The sequence below is a fragment of the Pantherophis guttatus genome, chromosome 6 (assembly GCF_059756535.1).
Source record: "Pantherophis guttatus breed Tessera chromosome 6, ASM5975653v1, whole genome shotgun sequence".
NCBI lineage: Eukaryota > Metazoa > Chordata > Lepidosauria > Squamata > Colubridae > Pantherophis > Pantherophis guttatus.
Genome location: NC_142068.1, coordinates 39,395,952 through 39,417,446, shown reverse-complemented (window position 1 = coordinate 39,417,446; position 21,495 = coordinate 39,395,952). Strand labels below are relative to the sequence as shown.

General features: G+C 38.8%; 1 protein-coding gene across 1 annotated transcript in view; it reads left to right on the top strand.

The window, feature by feature from the left end:
• KY (kyphoscoliosis peptidase) overlaps positions 1–21,495 on the top strand; it is a 42,157-nt gene that overhangs the window by 4,612 nt on the left and 16,050 nt on the right. The window contains exons 2-4 of the mRNA XM_034439595.3: positions 8,033–8,080; positions 11,690–11,764; positions 13,442–13,498. Of these exons, the coding sequence (XP_034295486.2) occupies positions 8,033–8,080; positions 11,690–11,764; positions 13,442–13,498 (180 nt within the window). The remainder of the gene's footprint in view (positions 1–8,032; positions 8,081–11,689; positions 11,765–13,441; positions 13,499–21,495) is intronic.

Here is a 21,495-nt window from a genome sequence, read left to right as displayed (position 1 = left end):
CAGGTCCTCATTTTACCTACCTCGGAAGGATGGGAGGCTGAGTCAACCTTGAGCCTGGTGAGATTTGAACTTGCAGTAATTGCAGGCAGCTGGTGCTAGTTAACAGCACTTTAGTCTGCTGCGCCACCAAGGCTCTTGTTGTATATAATATATATATTACATGAATTGTTAATCCAAAGTATAGAAAAATGACACTGTCTGTTGACTATGTATTAGAGTTATGAAAAAGAAAAACTACAATAAAAATTATTTATAAAAAAAAATCTAATACAAACTAAAGTTAAAGAAAAAAAAATAGCTTTGGGCATCAAGTCACAAGAAGTAGGTACCAAGTTTACCAGGAACATTATGCAAGTTTATTTGTTAGTTTGATTGTAGGGATTTACGTCAACTTCCACCACTTTGTAAATAGTTCCCAATAATTTTAGTTGCATAATTACTTAATAGAAATCTTCATGCGCTTAGTATGAAGGTGTCAACAAATCAATTTTGGGTATTACGGTTTGATTACAGTACTTCTGAAGTTTGACACCATGAAGCAGCCAGTGCTCTTACAGTATTTCTGAATTCTCTGAAGTAATTCAGATTGAGCCATACTGTAGTTAAACAAACACATGACTGTCAGACGTTGCAATGATAATTTATCATTCATGGCCTGAGCTATGCCAGTCATAAGTTATGTAGTACCCAGAATGGAAAATGCATTTTTGGAATGCTGCAGCTTCTCTTCGATGATTATCAGTATACAGTTCTTTGAAAACATATACTGCTTAATGTATTTCTTTAGGGAGGCTGAGTAGGGATGTTATATTATTCTGTACTTTATTTTGATTTGTGCATTAAAATATAAGATTTAGAAACAGAAAAACACATTGTAACACTTTCCTTTTGTTCTTCCAATGCACAGAGGAGATTTGGGTTCAACTAACTCCCTTGATAGAAGGTTAAAGTGTATGATGAACAATTGAGGGAACTAGATATGTCTAGGTCCCTCAATTATCCTCCTGGAATACGACTGATCCCGGACCTCCACGCTTTCCGAAAGGCCCTGAAGACTTATTTATTCCAACAAGCTTGGAATGGCCTAGCTTAAATGGTTTTAATGGGGTTTTTAAATTTTCGATTTTATTGATTATGGGTTTTAAATTGGGAACTTTTTGATTTTGCAGATCTGGGATTTTAAATTGGAAATGCCGATGATTTAATTTATTTTAGTTTTTTCTTAACTTTTGTACTATATGTGTTTTAAGTTTGGCTGTTCACCGCCCTGAGTCTCCCTGGGGAGAAGGGCGGTATATAAATTGAATTAATAAATAAATAAATGTCTAGCTCAGAGGTCTTCAAACTTGGCAGCTTTAAGACTTGTGGACTTCAACTCCCAGAATTCTCCTGCCAGCATAGTTGGCTGGAGAATTCTGGGAGTTGAAGTCCACAAATCTTAAAGCTGCCAAGTTTGGGACCCCTGGTCTAGCCTATCAAAGAGAAGGATTAGGAGGACATAATAACTGTCTTCCTGTACTTGAGGGATTGTCACAGAGAAGAGGGGGTTAAGTTATTCCCCAAAGCACAAAAGAGCAGGACAAGAAGTAACAGATGGAAGCTTGTTAATGAGAGATCCAACCTAGAAATAAGGTGAAATTTTCTGATAGTGAGAAGAATTAATCAGTGTAATAGTTTACTTCCTGGAGTTAGTTGGTGCTCCCTCCCTGGCGATTTTCAAAAATAGACTGGACAACCATTTGACCAGGGTGGTATAAGGTCTCCTGCCTTGCACAGGAGATGGGACTAGAAATCCCTTCCAGCCCTGTGAATCTATGTTTTATTTTCTTTGGCTACCAGTTTGCATGGGATCCATCCTGCATGTACACAATTACACAGAACAAACTTTTTCATGGCCATAGTTAAAATGCACTTCCGTTTTTATGACCTATTTTGGCTGTCTCAGGAATTCTGGAAGTTGAAGTCCACACATTGTAAAAGGGCCACAGTTGCCCACCCCTAGCCTAGCACTATCACGCTTTAAGGAGAGTGTTAGTTTTTCTGTCAGAAAATGATCCTTGGAGGGAAGAAAAGCAGGATAATCCACCAATCCTCTTTCTTAACTTGACCCCCCATTAAACCCTAAGGACAGCATCATTCCTTAGCCTTGTTATTGAGGAGGAATAGAAGTCAGTAATTAAAGCAGCACAAAATATGGAACAGGCATCTGATCCAGTCACTAAACAAGGCAAATTTAAGAAGTATAATCCCGACTATAAAAAAAATTTTTTGGCTTAGCTCCAAAGCAAATCAAATGCATTATTTTAATCAAAGATACCATTCTCTCCTGGTAAAATTAATAAAGTAAAATTCGTGCAATGAGTTTTGACTACCACAGTAGTTGCACTAGTTGTTGCCATGCTTTCACTGTGGCCACACAAGTTTGAACCTGAAAGAAGAGGATTAGTGTAATATACTTTTGTCTTAGGATGTACTGTATTGCATCAGGAGCCATATGTAATCCTTACACAGATCCAGTGGTGGGATTCAACCAGTTCGCACCACTTCGGGAGAACCGGTTGTTAACTTTCTGAACAGTTTGGCAAACTGGTTTTTGGAAGAAATCATTAGGGCACAGAACCGGTTGTTAAATTACTTGAATCCCACCACTGCACAGATCCCCTTAGAAACCACAGTAAAACAATACATGTTGGGTGGTTTCTATTTCCTAAGCGTCGTAAGAGCAGAGATGTTCTGTTAGTAAGTGTTTGCTAAATCTGCCCTGTAATAAAGTCAGTAGAAATATACTGTGCCTAGCTTTAAAAAACACCTTTCTTAACACAGGGAAGTTTAACCTGTGCAAACAGTGTGCAGATTGCCATGTCCCTCTCACTATCAGGGAGGGCAGTTCCAGGAAGGAGTGCTAACTTTGGTTTGGTATTCAGTATCATTCAACCTTTTAAGGACTGTTTTTTTGCCCGGTCAAACCAGATAATAGCAAATCTGTAGTGAGCACAGAGCATCTCAGTCTTTGATTTACTGTTAGTATCCATGATGAGAAGTGGTTGCCCTTCCAAATTAACAGAACCAGACCATTAAAGAAGAATGTTACTTCCAGCCAATTTGTAATAGCTTACTTCTATTTTGGGCACTCCTGTTCTCAGGTCTACCTACTGTTGTCAATTTAGAGAGTAAAGAAGATGACCTTGACAGCAATTGGGGGGGGGAGGGCTGGCTGACAAGAGGTGAAAAATATTTGAAATCCAGATAACATTTGGAAGTGGCTTAGGCAAAAACCAAGAGGAGGAGATACAGCAAATCAGATTTGCAAGGTTCTATCATTAGTATAGCCATTCTCAGCAAAAGTAGTTTTAGTCTTCCTAGGGAATTGATTTCTTGATGGGTGTATCCAATGGGACTGACAACAATCTTGCAAATCTGATTATATTGAACTTAATACTATCCTATATACAAACACTTGTTTGAAAGTGTGGTATGGGGCTAATGGAACCCTGACTAACAGGATTCACACAAGCAAAGGGGTAAGGCAAGGGTGCATTTTAGTCCCATTACTATTTAATTTATACATCAATGTCTTGCCAGGATTAACAAAAGACCTTATAATGCACATGCCAATGATCCTAAATAGAAATTGTAACACTTTGCTCTATGCTGATGATATGATCCTATCATATTCACAAGTAGGATTGTGTATGCTACTAAAGAGATTTAGTACTACTGTCAGGATAACTCTCTAATTATTAGCAAATCCAAATAAAAAATTATGGTGTTTAGTAAACATAGATGGCAACTAGACGGGGAACCAATTGAACAGGTTAGCACCTTCATATACTTAGGTATAACTTTTTCCAAGGATCTTCGGCTTGTAACCACCAATGGAGCACACTTAGACCAAAAACTCACTTGAATCTATTACTCAAATTAAAGAATCACAGTTACCCAGGCTCCCTAGTACCACTAATCAAAGAATATAAAGGTAAAATAATCCCTACACTCCTAATTGGAGCTGAAATTTGGGGTTTACACCCTATTACAGCTTTAGAGCAAGCACAGTCAGCACCTAAGATGTATTTTGGATCTGGACCATAAGACATCTGCTGCAGCAGTTAAACTGGAACTGGGAATCTACACAATTCACACACTGTCTAAAATTAGAGTTTACAACTATTGGCTCAAAATTAATGAAATGGAGATGGATAGACTCCCTAAGATATGCCTACTGGAGCAGATAAAATTGCAATCACAAACCCTCTGGATTACTAAATTGACAAATTATATAAAGAGCTGTAGTCTCCCTGCCCCCTATGTAATAAGAGAACAAAAAAAAAAAGAGTTGGCCAAAGAATCATGAATATAGAAGTGCAAAACGCCACACTTAGTAAGGCTGGTAGACTGAAATGGCTGAGCAAATATGAGCACACCTTCCAAATAGACAACTATTTAAAATCACAATTGCCAAAACATCTCAGGGAGACATTTACCTGAACAATATTTGACCAGCTTGATACAATGGTTAGATTTGGGAGATTCCATTATATCCCATACAATGAAGGTACATGTATCTGTGGAGTTGAAGAGATAGAAGATCTGACTCATATTTTATTTGATAGCTGTTTATAAAAGGGGGCGACAGATAAGTACCTTGATTCACATATTAAATGCATGGCCCAGTGGGAGGCCCACATTAAAACAACATATCTCATGTGTGGTCAGAATCTGAAAATGACAGCACAATTTCTGAATAAAATGGTCCGTCTGAGATTGGCATATGTGGGCCTGATTGGGGTAGATTTCAGGGGTGATAAAGAAATATAATTTTATGTCATTTTATTCTATTTTACATGTTTATGTATTAAATATTGTATTTTATCCTATAACTATTGTATTTTACCCTACTCTCGTTTTAAGCTGTTTGTTTAGAATTTTATTGGTAATATGTGTTTGAACCTGTACGTTGATACGGCCTATAGGCTAATCAATTAATAAATATATATAATAGTCTCCAAGGTCATATGTAAAACCTTGGCAAACCACCTTGTCACAGCAAAAGCTGAGAAGAATCAAATTAAATAAAGTGTTGCCAGTTTGCTTAAGAATAAAGAAGAATCTTATTACACTTTTACAGCATAGCATCAAAGCATAGTTCAAGAAGGCACAAGGCACAGTTCTTATTCATTTGGAACAAATAATAGATGTTTACTACAAAGTATAGATATAAGCTGAAGATTCCCCTCTGCACTTTCTGTTAACAGAATTCCTTGAACTTAAACTGCGGGAGCTTCATTCACCTTGTTGTCCTCATTTCTTGATAGTTTTTTTTAACTTTCACATAAACTAGGTGTCACAAATAGGAACGCTCAAGAGATATTTAGAAGTACTTTGTATATACTTCAGTAGGCATTTTTTTGTATTTTGGGAGCCATAGGATCTGCAAAGGCTTTCCTAACCCACTACAGATCTATGGACTAAGTCACTGATGTAGTGCAGTTGGAATCAGAGTTGTTATTTAGCTGGTTCAGACTGGTTTAGGCAAACCGGTAGCGGAAATTTTGAGTAGCTCAGAGAACTGGCAAATACCACCTCTTGCTGGCCCCGCCCCCAGCCACTTACTTGCTGGCTCGCCCCACCCTCCCACCATGCCCTACCCCACCCTGCCCTATATATCTTGCCTTCACCGTGCAGCCCAGCTAATCTCCGTGCCTCACCTCTGTGCCTCGCCCACTCTGCTCACCAAAGGTAAGCATGCCACCTGCTCGCCCTTCACCTTGGTTTGGTGGCGGGGCCCAGGGATTTGCCATTCCCCAGGTCCAGCCTTGCCCTGGAGCCTCTGCCCACTCGCCTCAACCGGGTCGGGGAATGCGCCATTCCCCAGCTCTGGCCTTACCTTGGAGCCTCCGCCCACTCACTGTTCACCTCAGTTGGGTCAGGGAATGCACCATTCTCTGGCTCCAGCCTTGCCCCAGAGCCTCCGCCTGCCTCAGCCAGGTCGGAGAATGCACCATTCCCCCGCTCCAGCCTTGCCCTGGGCCGCTGTCTACATGTCACCACTCCCCTCTGGTCTCAAACTATGCCCCCCAGGCAAAAGCAATTTATTCAGGCTGTAGCCAAAGGGCCACGGGAGGGAAGCATGGGCTCAGGATGGCCGAAGCGGTTTGGGAATTGACCAGATGGTTCTTCTTCACTGTAAGAAGTCCCATCCAGAAAGTGCTGCAGCAGAGATCTTGCAGCTGCTTCTTCCATCCCTTGCTGAGCCTCGGTTGCTCACGAGATGCTCCAGGTGCTCTCCGGGTCAGCAGCTGCTTCTCTCCATGGCTACTCTTGCTGGGAGAGTGCCTTGTGCAATTTAGCAGCTGTGAGCCACCGCTTTTCTCTCTTTTTTTTTTAATTGAAAAGTTTTAAAATGTTTTACAAACAAAGTCCCCCCCTTCCCCCCCTTCCCCTCTCCCTCCCCCCACAACTTCTCAGAGCAAAATACAGGGTATTGCATTTAACAAACAAATCTAACATAAGCAAACTAACTATAAACCCCCTAAATTCCCCTTACTCTTTAACTCCACCATAGGTACTAAGATATCAAAGTAGAAGGGGGAAAAAAAAGAAATCATCTGAATATTTCATTCATAAGCTATTTGCAACTTTTTAGTCCCGTATTTGTTTTGTATATAGTCAATCCATCTTCTCCATTCCAGAGCAATCAAGAAGGAAGTATTCAATACACAGGAGTTAAAGTTTAATACTTGCAATTGGAGTTCCTCCTGTCTTTGCTCTGCCTGCTTTGTATCCAAAATAGTATTAAAATGTTGCAGGGATGGTCGCGGCGTCTTGTTCTGCTAAATGCAGAAGCGTCCCGGGTCCGGAGCTTGTGTCAGGCTTCTAGGGACCTCTCACCCTTTGAGCCCCAGAATTGTTCCTGGGACTCTTGGGGAGTTCAACCCAAGCCTGGCTGCTCTTTTTCCCCTCTTTTCCCGAAGGGAAAACTTTCAAACCGCTAAACAGCTGTTTTTCGCTGTTTTAGCGGCTTTAACAGATCGCGGGGCTAGCACTCCGAAAGGAACTGCTCTCAATGACGTGTTGCCACCGGAAGTCCACTTCAAGCCACTGCTTTTCTCTAAGTCCCATCCAGAGGGTACAGAGAAGCAGTATGCCATGTTGAATGCTGTTTCTCTGAGCCGCAGCGCTTTCCGGATGGGACTTAGAGGAAAGTGGTGGCTCACAGCTGCTAAATTGCACAAGAGGCTCTCCCAGCAGTGCGGAGAGAAACAACCACTGCCCAGGAGACGAGAGATGGAGGGGAGCAGGCCCCGAAAAGCTGCTCGGTCGAGCCTTGCCTTGCCTTGCTGTGTGGCAGAAGCCATGCATGCACGGAAGCAATGCACGTACACATGCACAGAAGCCCACCACTGGTTGGAATGCCTTGATAAAGATAAGAATTTCCAATGGCAGATTCCTGCAAGTTGAATGAGAGTCAGCCTGAAGAGAACATAAAAGTAAGGAATTGATTAAGGAATTGGAATAGTCTCCCAAAGGAACGTCTAGGAGAGCAGTGAATTTTAAGTGTGGAATGTATGAGGTAAATATTTGACGATTTGCAACAAGAAACTAGAGATGAGTTTGTAAAGTAATGGTCACTGCTTTTGATGATTGAATTGAACTGAAACTTGAGAGCCAAGTGAGATGACATATTTTTATTGTGGTTGTTTATTACCAGTGGCTACTTCTTATTTAAGAAATCATAACTTGTTATTGTCCCCAGGAAAGATTGCAGAATTTTGAGGTTTACAAAATTAGAAATAAGATTTTACAAAAAAAATCTAGGAAGATAGAAAAAGAGAGAGAGGGCAGGGCAGGCGAGGGGAAGACAGAGAAAAGAAACAAGCAGAAATGAGAATTAAGCACATTCAGTACTAATTAAATGTGGAATATAGTTATGACGCGACAATATACACCAAAGTTAGGTCTAGATCCTATTTGTTTCTACTCACCCAATTTCACACTACTTTTGTCACTTAATATATATTTTTTCTTCTTCCAGGGAATGCTTTTCGCAAGCAACAAGTCATTACAACCTGCTCGCCTCAAGGTAGGTAGCAAACTAGTCACAAATGAGCTGATAGTTCCCTATGTTTCTGCAATTTTCATTCTCTAGAATAACATAAAAATTATGAAGCACTTGAAAAGATTTGGAAAGCAATGAAAAAGTCTGTAAAGACATTATAATTCTGTTCATATATTCCACCTGGAGTGGAATTAAATTTGTGTCAAAGAGAGGGGGCTATGCTTCCTGATTTTATTCAATTAGTTCCCAAGCTTCTCTATCCAGCAGGAAGTTAACAAAGAAAGATAATGCAAGATTGTATTGGCATTCAAGCACAACAAGCAGACCTTCCCCTTGAAAGTTTGCTGGAAAGATCAGGACCGATAGATTCTAGTTCACCTTTGAACATGTACGTTTTCAGGTCAACATGAATCAACGGCTTGAAAGAAAATCTTAAATTAATATGTTCCTAATGGGTAAAACATTAAAAGGATTCCTTTAGACCTGAATTATTGAAGTAACCAAAGCAAGTCAACCTGGAACTGATTTTCTGTTAGAAAAAATTTTTTATACCAGCTCGTATCAGCTATGAATCTTATTTTCATGCAAATGGGAGAATTATCTATTTTGATGAGACCAAAGACTCATTTAATCCAGCATTCAGTCTCCATCTCTGATTTACCAGATGCCTGTAGAAAATGTAGCTTCATGAAAATTGAAGAGTTGTAGCTCAGTGAGACATGCTTTTAAACAATACTGGGTTCCATCTCCAAGATCTTCAAAAGAGCTGGACAAGCTTATGGTGGGAATCTTGGAAAGCTCTAACCAGCCATAGAAATTGATACCTGCATTGCCCAGAATTCCCAGATTTTGAATATATAAAAAATTAGGATCTTTGTGATAAGCTGACTGGGAAAGCCAGGAACTGCATATCCAAAGAATGCCCAATTGGGGCAAGCCTTATTAACATTTAAAGAGGTCTTGAGGCAGAATGCTAATTGAAGCACCCTGATTTTCTTTATTTTCATTGAAATCAATGACTTAGTGAAAAGGAGAATAAGAGAACTCAAAATATTGACATTATTATTACAATAATTACTTAATTTATCAGTTCTGCTAGTTGTAGGAAATTTACGGATCCCACTTCTCAAACATTGAACCATATTTTGATGAAGGCTTTCTCCATTGATGGTCTGTGGTAATTATGTCCCTTAAAAATATCCCATTGATAAAGAACTTTAATAAATTGTAGATTGCTGTATCTGCATTAGAGTGAGCAGGACCATCTTTCACCTTTTTGGCATTTTGGAATGTGTGTGTCTCTGTGTGTGTGTGTGTTTGTGTGTGCACCAGCAGAATGCCTTTAAAAATTGCTCAAGGCACAGTTTTAGAAGAAAATTCTGGTCTATTTTGTGGCTGAGTAAATGGACAGATGATGCCTGGTTGAAGAAGAAATAAATTTTATGTGGTAGCAAAAACAGCAAAAAAATATCAGCTGTCGAAGGTAGGCTACAAGTTAGGAAGCTAAGGATGGCAGTACTTATAGTAACAAAGGGCTTTATTTGAATAGTATTGGACTTTGATGTGAAGTATCTTAGATATGTAAAATGAGGTGTTTCTGCCCTGGGCACATGTGAAATCCATGTGAAGTCCAGGAGGAGGAGGATCCATTCCTTGTTTTGTGGTGTGGGTGTGGTAAATCTCTTCCTTGATGTGGAATTTTATTAGGGGTCTGGTCTCAAAGTGAAGTATTGTGATTTCTTCTTATCTTGAAAGGGTTACATTTTATATTTGCTTGTCAGTGCCAGCTGATTTCCTGGAGAAAGTCATTTAATCAATTGCAGCCCAAGTGTCAAATGCCAGCAGAAAAGCTTAAGCAGTTTATCTATATCTTTATTTGAGGTTGCTGATAGAAGACAGGTGGTTGATGTGTGACCTCATTAAGGGGTGTGTGTGTGTGTGTCGTAGGGGCTTTTATTGTTCCAACAATAGAATGCATTTTCCTACATTTGGAGTAGATAAGAAGCATTTTTGCATTTTGACTCTAAAAAACTCCTAATCCTGTTTGCAAAGAAAAGAGGGACAAAGATATTGCACACCGTGTAACCAAAAAGTTTGCCTGCATTTGATATAAACTTTATTGAGGTCAATGAACCAAAGATCAGTCTTGGTAGTACTGCCTGCAATTTACTATAATTTTTAAGATGTCATATCCTTCCAAATGGAATAAGTTGAAACTATTACATATCTATAATCTTGTTTCTTTTCTGGAAAGATGTACAAATGGAAAATAGGAACGTCTGTACCTTATATAAAACTCTATGTATGACAGGATGAGTATACAGTAAAAGCCTACTTACTGTGGCCAGAATTGACAACTGACCTTTATTCTCCTTTCCAATTTATGAACCTTCAGGCACTCTATCCTTTGTTCCCTGCTATCCTAATCGCCTCCCACTTTTTCAGCAACCTTTTTGCCCAGGAAACAAATCTAATAAGCATAATTAAGCTATATCTCAAAGAGAAAGGATTCACCTGTAATAGAAAGAAGTGGGGGAGGGGAATACCCTTTCCTTCTTCAAAAGAGAAGGAAGGACTGACAGAGCAATTACTTGGTTTCATTGTTTGCAAAGGGGCTACAAGAAATCCTAAAATACATCAGTAAATGCCCAGAGGCTCTCAGCTAAATTTCCCTGTTTGATGAGGAAATATCAAAAGCAAGAAGAGACGGCTGTCATAACACGTCTTTACTTCTTGCCAGCATTTTATCCTTTGCATCTCTATTCTGAAAAAAATATTGAGCTCGACTGAGATTGATCCATCCCCATAACCCTAATATAACTTTTCTTGAAAACAAGAAGGTGGCATACTTATATAAGAAATCAGTTCCTGAAAAGTAATTCTATGTCTTTTAATATCAAACAAATGAACAGTAATGGAAATAATAGAAAACAAACAGAATCTGAAGGAACTTTAAATAGTTGAACAAAAAGTTGATGATCTTGTAAAATGAACATGTGAGCCAGAGCTATTTTTCTGGCTTATGCATGTATGTGTGTCTGTCTGTACAGGTTGCATCTACTGTGAAAATCCAAGGGATTTTGATGCTTTGATGCTCTCTGATGATATTACCCAGTTTGGATAATGAAATGTCTGTAAGTAAACAACCAAGCTCAGAGAGCACCAAGGACCTCCCACTTCAACCCTGAGCTACAAATATGCTCCTTTATTGGTACTGTGGAAATTTACTCACTACAGAAGGCTTTCATCTTCCCCCCTCCACCATTGTCTTTATTGTTCAAAGGCTGGAATGTGTGATGACAAAGTGAGGTGGAAGAAGGGAATTATTAAATCTTGGATAGAAGTTGTCTGATTGAACAGAAATTTACTCACACAAGTGTGCTGCTGTCTAGTTTTTCCCAAGTCTGCTCTTTCACAAAAGTTGCCAGACTTGTATCCCCACCCTTTCCTGTATTTAAATGACCTCAGTTTGGAGGTCACCTAAAAAGTTGCATTGGGAAAACTGCCAATGCAACTGCCTTTTCTGTATATATTTTCACATTCTGTATCTAAGGGATAAAACATGTGTATGCTGTGCAATCTGAAGTGTCTTTTCCAAAAACTCAATGACTACAAAATTATTATTTATTTTAGGAACCCAGGTGACAGTAGAAGTTCATAGTAGTAATTCTACTCCACAGCTATTCAAGAAGATCTCCTCTGAGAAAGGTATGTGGTTTTATAAAAACAGGCTGCTTTAAAAAGAGAGAGAGAGATTAGATTAAATCATACTATATTAGACATCTGGCATTACACAGTGCTTGCATCAGAAAATCCCTATTTTATATCTGCATATTGCTAAGAAATCACTAGCTGGTTTTAGCCAACTACTCCCTTTCAGCCTGAATTCTCCTTTCTGTAATATTAGGACAATAATGACTTACTTTATAGATCAGTCGTAAAGCTGACAAGAAATAATGTACATAAAATGCTTTCAGTAATTGAGAGCACTATATAAATTAACAGTACAGTACAGCACAGAAAAGGAGCTAATTCTGAGCAATTTCTCCCTATAAAAAAAATCTGGTTCTAAAGATTTATAGATAGCCTATGTTTCCCAATTAAAGAAACAAATTAGCCTCAAACTAATTTGCAAATAGATTATTAGGGCTGTCCTCCTCCTTCTCATTAAGAAATCAATTCTATGAGATATGAGCATGTTCTTCATAGTAAGAAAATATTACAATGTTTCCCTTAAGTAAATTTGACTCTTGGTAACTATTTAGATGGGTCCATGAAAGTTGAGGGTTGGTTAAAGCTGTTTGTTTTAAGAAGTAATTTACTGTTTCCTTCTTCTGAATTTTTTATATATATATACTTTTCCAGACTAGTATGCAACCTTGAGAATTCCTTAAGGTCCCTCATCGTAAACATTAGCCAAATCTGACCCTGCTTTCTTCATAAAGATCAGCCAAGACTGATTAAATACTGCAACATACAGATCCCTAATTGAATAAATAAGTTACTTCAATAAAAGGAAAATAAAAAGAAAATATTGAGTTGAATAAGAAGTGCCTTTTACTTGACAAATCTTAAATGGACACTACCAAAAATCCTTGTTCAAGCAATACTGTTAGATACTTTTTATGGGGTGGAAGAATTAATTACAGATATAGTCAACAGTAAATATTTTCATTAAAACTCTCAGCTCAATGGAAGAATGATACAAAATGGATATTATGATGCCTAAGCATTACTGTAAATTTTCCATGTAGGTGAAATCTGCTTTCACCTATAGTAAATGATACTTAAATTCATGATCAGTTTTTCAGAAGTTGTATCCAATATCTAATCATGAGAGAGATTAATGTCCCAGATTCCCCCCATCTCCACAATAATGTTATTTATTGTAAGAGGAGATTTACGATTAACTGTGATTTTCTAATTTTGGCCAATTGGACATTCCAATCACATCCCATTTATATCCAATCAATTTTTCAATGCTTTCCTATTGTAATACTTGATAATTTAAAAAAAGAGGTGGATAGATTGAGAAGGAAAGAAAAATAGCAAAAAAATTAACTGCAATCTAAGTAAAACAATAGGCGCATTTCAGATGAAAATTTTGCAAAGCTATGACACAAATAGTGATTACATGATCAACTCCTTGATATGCATACTCATGAAAAACTATATGTTTTTGTCCCAAACACTGCTCAACATCTGTTATTATAGTGGGGAGAGTGACTGTAGAGGGTCTAATAGCAAAGAACTACAATTGGTTCTCCAGCCTGGTGTTTTTGAGTTTTGTGCTACCAAATCTTCTACAACTTTCCAAGTTAGCATATTAGAGTATTCATATTTCTGTCTATCCAAATTGTTCATATTCTTTTCACAATTTCATAGGTTTTCAAGTGAATGGAAAGAGCAGTCCCCGCCCACCTGGACTGAAAGATCAGCATGGTAACTACATTATATTGCCTGTCTTATTTCTACAAGGCTGTGTAATTAATTTATATACTTCAGTAATTCAGCAAGTCTTATATATTTTTTAAGTTTATCAAAGTATCTAAGTAAATTATGGTTTAATCTGTTAACATGAGCTATAGAAAATATTGACTAATGTTTTATTTGAATTAGGAAACCTGGTCTTTTGAACTTTTTTTAAAACCCTAATATTTATTAGAATGTTCCTCTCAATATGTGAAGTAATATATGGAGGTAATATAAGTAATATATGGAGAAGGGGGGGAAATTCTTGGCAGAGATAACCAATCTAAAGGTATTTAAAGGTATATTTTTCCCTGTGATTCTCTCTAATTCTTTTCTGCTGGTAATGAACAAAAGTATGATTTTCAGTGGACACACTTGTGCTTTAAAAATTCCAGTGTTGACAAAGTCAGCATTCAAGCTTTGTTCTATTTTGGTGTGAAATGGAACTCTTGAGATCAGGAAACTGGAAATGTCCATTTTGGCCAACAACTCTAGTGCCCTCCATTGCAGGGATCCAAATTAAAGCATCCCTGACAAATACTGGAACACATCCAAGGAATGGAAGATACCAACTCTCCAGATTATTGGCTCCTCTGATTCTGCTGTTAGAAATGTTTTACATTCAATCACCATATCCTTTCCTATCACTTAAAATCTTTATTCCATGTCTTATATTCTGGAATGATGAAGAACACATCTTGACCTTCCATATTATATCCCTTCAAATATTTGAGGAGTGCTATCATAGTTCTCCTCCACTTTCCTCCAATTCATTCAAACTCTTGTCATAGATGTTTTGTTTGATATTCTTATTTGCTTCCTCTGAACTTGTTTCAGTTTGTCTGCCCCTTTCTTACATATGGATGAACTGGATGCAATAGTTGTGGAATCTGGTCAGTACAGAATGATTACTTCCTGTGATTTGGAAACTCTCCTTCAGTTGATAAGAGCCTAAAATTGCTTTTGTGACCACATCATATTACTGACTCAAATTTATTTATTAAACTACTATTTCAATCTCTTTTTCAAGATAATTGCTGCCAAGTCAGCCTCCTCACATTGTATACTTGTGCATCTGATTTCTGCTTCTTAAATTAAAAGTAGGAATTTCTCTCTCAAATTTCATTCAATTTAAGCCCATCTCTCCAAGCTATGAAGTTTATTTATTTATTTGTTCAACTTATATGCCGCCTTTCTCTGAAGATTTCACATTTTGAGTCTTGCTTTCCAGAATATTACATATCTACCAATTTTGCATCACCTACAAATAAGCATTCTCTCCACCACTTCATCCAATTTATTAACAAATTTGTTGAACAGCACAAGGATTGAAACTTATGGCACCCCACTCAGCACCTTATTCCAGTGTGATGAGGAACCACTGATGATCATTCATTGAGTATGATTCTAAGGCAGCTACATATCTGCTTAATTTCACTTCATTCAGCCTACACCTAAGTAACTTATTAATCATTATGTCATATGATATACTGTTGAACACATTGCAAAAATCAACATGTTACATCTTCAGCAATACCAGAATTTATTTTAAAAAGATAATGTTAGTTTGATAACACTTGCCCTTGACAAAACTATACTGACTTTCAGATAATTACTACATTGTTTTCAAGATGCTTACAGAGCAATCTTTGTAACATCTGCTATAGCATCTTTACCCATATTGAAATCACTCACTCCCGCCCCACTTTTATTTTTCCCAACCAACTTTTTCTGTATATATGTCTATCTGTGTACGAGCAAGAAAACTCTCTGAACACAAATCAGAATGGAATCAATTATGGCAGGCACAGCAGAAAATGTCAGAGAAAGAAAAAATGAGTTTGTAAATGGGTTAGTCCAGCCAGGAACTACAGAGAAGAACACTCCAGCAAATCCATCATCAGTTCAGCCTTATGTCAAAGGCTCTTGGGCAGTGAATTGGAATGGTGCCAAATGCTTTTCTCCTCCTGCCATTTGCAGCCTGCATGTGCTTTTTTGTGCACAAATATGGGTAAGCACACAAACAACTGAGGGAAAAAGCAGAAGCATGCACACATTCATAGGAGGCCACACAATTCATAATTACACTAGAAAAGCAAGAAAGAAAATGTCTCCTATGGCTATTTATTGCTGGTAAAGGAATTCCATGTATAATGATCTTCATGCTTTCCCTACCTTGTTGCAGAGAGAGAGAGAGACAACATCCACTGTCTTCCTGTTGTCTGGCATCTTACCAGTTTTCTGATATTTCTTAAGATAGTACATACAGCTTCTGCCAGGCCATGTGCAAATTCCCTCTATAATATGTTGCTGTTGCTTTAAGGGCAATTCCCAAGAGCAACTCTCAAATCAAATAAGCTATGTATAAAAATGGAAAAAAAGTTCACAACTTGTAGATCATCTTTGAATGTTGCCTGTATTTAGTGACAATAAAAAGCTCCCTGATAACCAGGGGATGTGTATTACTTACAGAAAGAATGTGAGACATTATGCCTTGAAGATTTAAACTTGTTCGGAATAAATGGATATTCCTTGGTTATGTTTTTCTCGGTTTTCCTCTTCCTCCTTCAGCCTGTTTTTCCCACATATCTGAGGGAAAATATAGCAATAGCAATAGCACTTAAACTTATATACTATTCCATAGTGTTTTATAACACTTTCGGAGTGATTTACAATGTCAGCATTTTGTCCCCAAACTGGTCCTCATTTTACTGACTTCAGAAGAAAGGCTGAGTCAACCTTGACCCCAACAGGATTGAACTCAAGGATGTGGGCAGAGTTAGCTTGCAATACTGCATTCTAACCACTGCATCACCATACCCAGTTGTTAATGAACACTGTAAATGCTGTAAAATCACCTTAGACGGTATGTATTGTTTGTTATGTTTTGTTTTGTTTTTACGTATTTGTGGTTGTTTTTTATGTTGTTTTTAAAGACAAAACTGTTAAATAAACAGTATTTTAAAAAAAGAACACAGAGTCAAAACAGGAGTTCTTCTACACACACACACACACACACACACACACACAGGGTGTGTATTTTTGGTATTTTACTAGCATATCCCATGGTAATACATTGGCAATAGTCTTTTTTTAAATATGCTTCTGGAGGCTACAGCCATCAGATTTGTACTACAAAAGTCCAAAGACATGCAGAAAATGCTCTTTGCCATCACCTAAGTCAGTGTTTCTCACCCCCCAGGAACTTTAATATGTGCAGACTTCAGCTCCCAAAATTCCGCAGTCAGAAGCCTGGGAGTTGGAGTCCATGCATCTTAAAAATTCCTAAAGTTGAGAAACACTGACCTAGGAAAGAGCATTTTCTGCACGTCCTTGGACTTCTGCAGTACAAATCTGATGGCTGTAACTGCCAGACCTTATTTTTTAAAAAAGAAATATAGTGTTTATCTGAAATTTTGCAGCCCAGGTCTGATGTAGTTCTATATTTTTATTTATTTATTTATTTATTTATATTTATTTATTTATTTATTTATTTATTTATTTATTTATTTATTTATTGGTTCAATTTATATGCCGCCCTTTTCCGGCGACTCAGGGCGGCTTACAATGCGTTAAGCAATAGCCTTCATACTTTTGTATATACCTGCTTAGTAGGGCTTTGCCCCCCCACCCCCAAGCAGTGTTCTTTTTTATACAAAGTCATCTTATTGCCCCCACAATCCAGGTCCTCATTTTACCTACCTCGGAAGGATGGAAGGCTGAGTCAACCTTTGAGTCTGGTGAGATTTGAACTTGCAGTAATTGCAGGCAGCCGGTGCTACTTAACAGCACTTTAGTCTGCCGCGCCACCACGGCTCAGTTTTACAAAGAAGCAAAGTAGATTTTAAAAGGCAAACAAAAGTTGAGTCTGTCAGAGGAAAGTGGTGGATAGAGAGCAACCTTTAAAAATTATCTGGATGCTGTTGTAATTTCAAATGCTTTGCAACCTTTCAGGGAATGGAGATCCAATGTAGAATTTAAGAGAACTTTTTATGTTCCTAACCTGATCTTTCCCAGTGCTACTTTTGTAGAATTAAATTCCTTTACATTTGGTGTATGTTTTAGCTGAGATAGCAAATACTGCAGTAAGATGAGTTTTTAATGCAGTATCAGAAACTGGGATAGACAGTGCCTGCCAGAATTTGATGTGGCCTTTGTGGAACAAATGCATTTATTTATTTAGCATATGGCATATCATACATGGACTAGTAATATATATTAACATTTCACCTAGATTAGTAAAACACAATAAAATACAAATGTTGAAAAGATCTATGTTCAAATACCAATATCTAGGCCACCTAACCATTTAAGTGCAGCATCATTTATATTTAAAAAAAAAAATACACTAGCAATGCACTAGCAGCCTGGTACCAAATTCCAGCTGTTGATCGTATCTTTAGATCATTGTCTGACTTTTTGTGAATTCTGCTGCTGTTTGGAGCCTTTTCAGCTATAGTCTGACAAAGAGCAAAACAGACCACCATCAGCGGCTTTTGATACCATCGACCATGGTATCATGCTGCACCGGTTGGAAGAGTTGGGGATGGGGGGCACCGTGTTACGGTGGTTCTCCTCCTTTCTCTCCGACCGGTCGCAGTTCGTGTTGACAGGGGGGCAGAGGTCGACCTCGAGGCCTCTTATATGTGGAGTGCCTCAGGGGTCGGTCCTCTCGCCCCTCCTGTTCAACATTTATGTGAAGCCGCTGGGCGAGATCATCCGTGGCTTTGGGGTGAGATACCATCAGTACGCTGATGATACTCAGCTGTACATCTCCACCCCAGGCCACCCCAATGATGCCCTTGAAGTGATGTCCCAGTGCCTGGAGGCTGTACGGATCTGGATGGGGAGGAACAGGCTCAGGCTCAACCCTTCCAAGACTGAGTGGCTGTGGTTCCCGGCATCCCGATATAGTCAGTTGACTCCATCACTGACTATTGGGGGCGAGTCTTTGGCCCCCACAGAGAGGGCTCGCAATCTGGGAGTCCTCCTGGATACACAGCTGTCCTTGGAGGAACATCTGACGGCTGTAACCAGGGGGACCTTTTATCAGGTTCGCCTGATCCACCAGTTGCGGCCCTTTCTTGATCGGGATTCCCTGTGCACAGTCACTCATGCCCTCGTGACCTCTCGCCTTGATTACTGTAACGCTCTCTACATGGGGCTCCCCTTGAAGAGCACCCGGAGGCTCCAACTGGTCCAGAACGCAGCAGCGCGGGTAGTGACGGGAGCAGCATGGCGCTCCCATGTAACACCGCTCCTGCGCGAGCTGCACTGGCTCCCAGTGGTCTTCCAGGTGCGCTTCAAGGTGTTGGTTATCACCTTTAAAGCGCTCCATGGCATAGGGCCTAGCTATCTCCGAGACCGCCTGCTGCCACCGACGACCTCCCATCGACCCGTGCACTCCCACAGAGAGGGCCTCCTCGGGGTGCCATCAGCCAAACAATGCAGGCTGGTGACCCCCAGGGGGAGGGCCTTCTCTGTGGGGGCTCCCACCCTCTGGAATCAGTTGCCCCCTGAGATAAGGAGAATCCATGACCTCAGTGCCTTCCGCCGTGCCCTTAAAACCTTCCTTTTCTAACAAGCCGGGCTGGCCTAATTCTTTTTAAGTGTTTTTAATTGTTTGGTTTATTGTTTTAATTAATGGGGCCAAATTTATATATATATTTTTTAACTGTATTTTAATATTTGTATTTGATGTTTTTATTTGGCTGTTCACCGCCCTGAGTCCTCAGGGAGAAGGGCGGTATACAAATTGAAAAATAAAATAAAATAAAATAAATAAAATAAAGAATGACCATGCTCCCAAATGGTAAAAAGTAATTTTCAGAGATGTGCAGAGTAGGGACCTCTTAAATGCATAAATCTGCTTTAGCTCTCTTTAGGTTATTGTAATAGCTCTCTTCAGTAAAAGGCCATATATACAAACAAGCTTATTAAAGAGACAGATGTCTGGTGCTGAGTGCTGGTTGAGACAGACAGATGGCTGCTCAGCACATTAGGCGGCTCACGGGTCCATCCTTTCTTGCTTGAAATTTTGCCTTCACTCATTGCAGCCTAGAAATGAGGTTAAATCCTAAAATATCCTCCTGCAGTCACTATAGCTTTCTCTGGCAGCACCTGTCCTTCCCTGTAATCTCAGGTACAGAAGAAAATTTGCTCCCTAACTTTAAAATATGGAATGGTGTAACTCTGGGAAGCTCCAATCTGAAATAATACATTATTGCAGTTTGCTCTACATAGCGCTGTCACCTGGAAATTTCTGACTAAATTATCTGAGTAAAGATATTTGAGAATATGGAAGTTCTCCCAAGGAATATCTTTACTTTGAAATTGCAGTGGTTGCCAGGTGATTGTCAACAACCCAAAGTGCTGAAAGCTCTACATACTTCAGGATCAAGTTTTCTGTAGGACTGTCTGTTCCCCATGGGCTCTGCCTGTCTAATGAGATCAAATATGGCAAACCTACGCTGGCTCCCTTCTTTTAGAAACTGCCATTTACAGAGCCCAAGGAGTTGAACCTGGGGCTCTCTTTTTGGGAATAGATTTCTTCTAGATCTCATCCTGCTAAGTTTTAGGAAAACCATAAAATCTGGGCTTTTTAAGATAGCTCTGGGAAGAGGCTTTGTGTTAGTAGGGTACTCCCACCTTGTGGTATATTTGGATGGGGTATTTATTTATTTATTTATTTATTTATTTATTTATTTATTTGGGTTTTTTATAACATCCATAAGTACTTAGTGCACAATGTGTTATCTGGGTCAATATACTTTCTACACAGAAATAATAATAATAATAATAATAATAATAATAATAAGAAGAAGAAGAAGAAGAAGAAGAAGAAGAAGAAGAAGAAGAAGAAGAAGAAGAAGAAGAAGAAGAAGAAGAAGAAGAAGAAGAAGAAGAAGAAGAAGAAGAAGAAGAAGAAGAAGAAGAAGTACATTCGGCCAATTTGTAAGATATTAATGTCCAAATTGAGTGGAGGAAACATCATAAAATCCATAAATACCTGGGCTATACCTGTGATTAGTTACTCTGCAGGAATAATTGACTGGACCCAGATGGAGTTAGACAATTTGGACAGAAAAACAAGGAAGCTTATGACAACGAATCATGCCTTGCACCCTAAAAGTAATGTTGACCAATTATATTTACCAAGAGCAGAGGGTGGTTGAGGACTCCTACAAGTAAAGCAGACTGTGGAAGAAGAAAAATGCAGCTTGAATGATTACATCCAGAAAAGTGAAGAACCAATGATTAAGGAAGTAAATAAAGGAGACCTTTTAAAGACAATTAAAACAAAAGCAGAATATAAGAAAGAAGTAATTGAGCAGCAAGCTGAAAATTGGAAACACAAAGCTCTGCATGGCCAATACTTGAAAAGTATTGAAGGCAAAGCTGACCAGAAACTAACTTGGAACTGGTTAAGATCAGGAGTACTGAAAAAAGAAACAGAAAGCTTTATTTTGGCAGCTCAAGAACAAGCCCTAGCCACAAACTGCATGAAGGCAAAAATTCAACATGTTACCACCAACAGCAAATGCCGCCTATGCAATGAGAAAGATGAGACAGTTGACCACCTGATCAGTGGGTGCAGCAAAATTTCACAAACTGGCTACCTACAACTCCATGACCGTGTTGCTAAGATCATTCACTAGAAATTGTGCCAGAAGTTTGGATTTGAGTACAGCAAAAACCCACTGGGAACATCAGGTTGAGAAAGTTTTAGAGAATGAGAAACTCAAGATCTTGTGGGACTTTAGGATTCAGACTGACAGGCACTTGGTCCACAACACACCTGACATAACAATAGTTGAAAAGAAAAAAGTATGGTTCATTGACATTGCAATACCTGGTGATGCACGAATTGAAGATAAGAAGCAAGAAAAAATCACAAAGTACCAGGACTTACAAATTGAAGTTAAGCGACTGTGGAAAAAGAAATTGTGTGTTGTCCCGATTGTAAT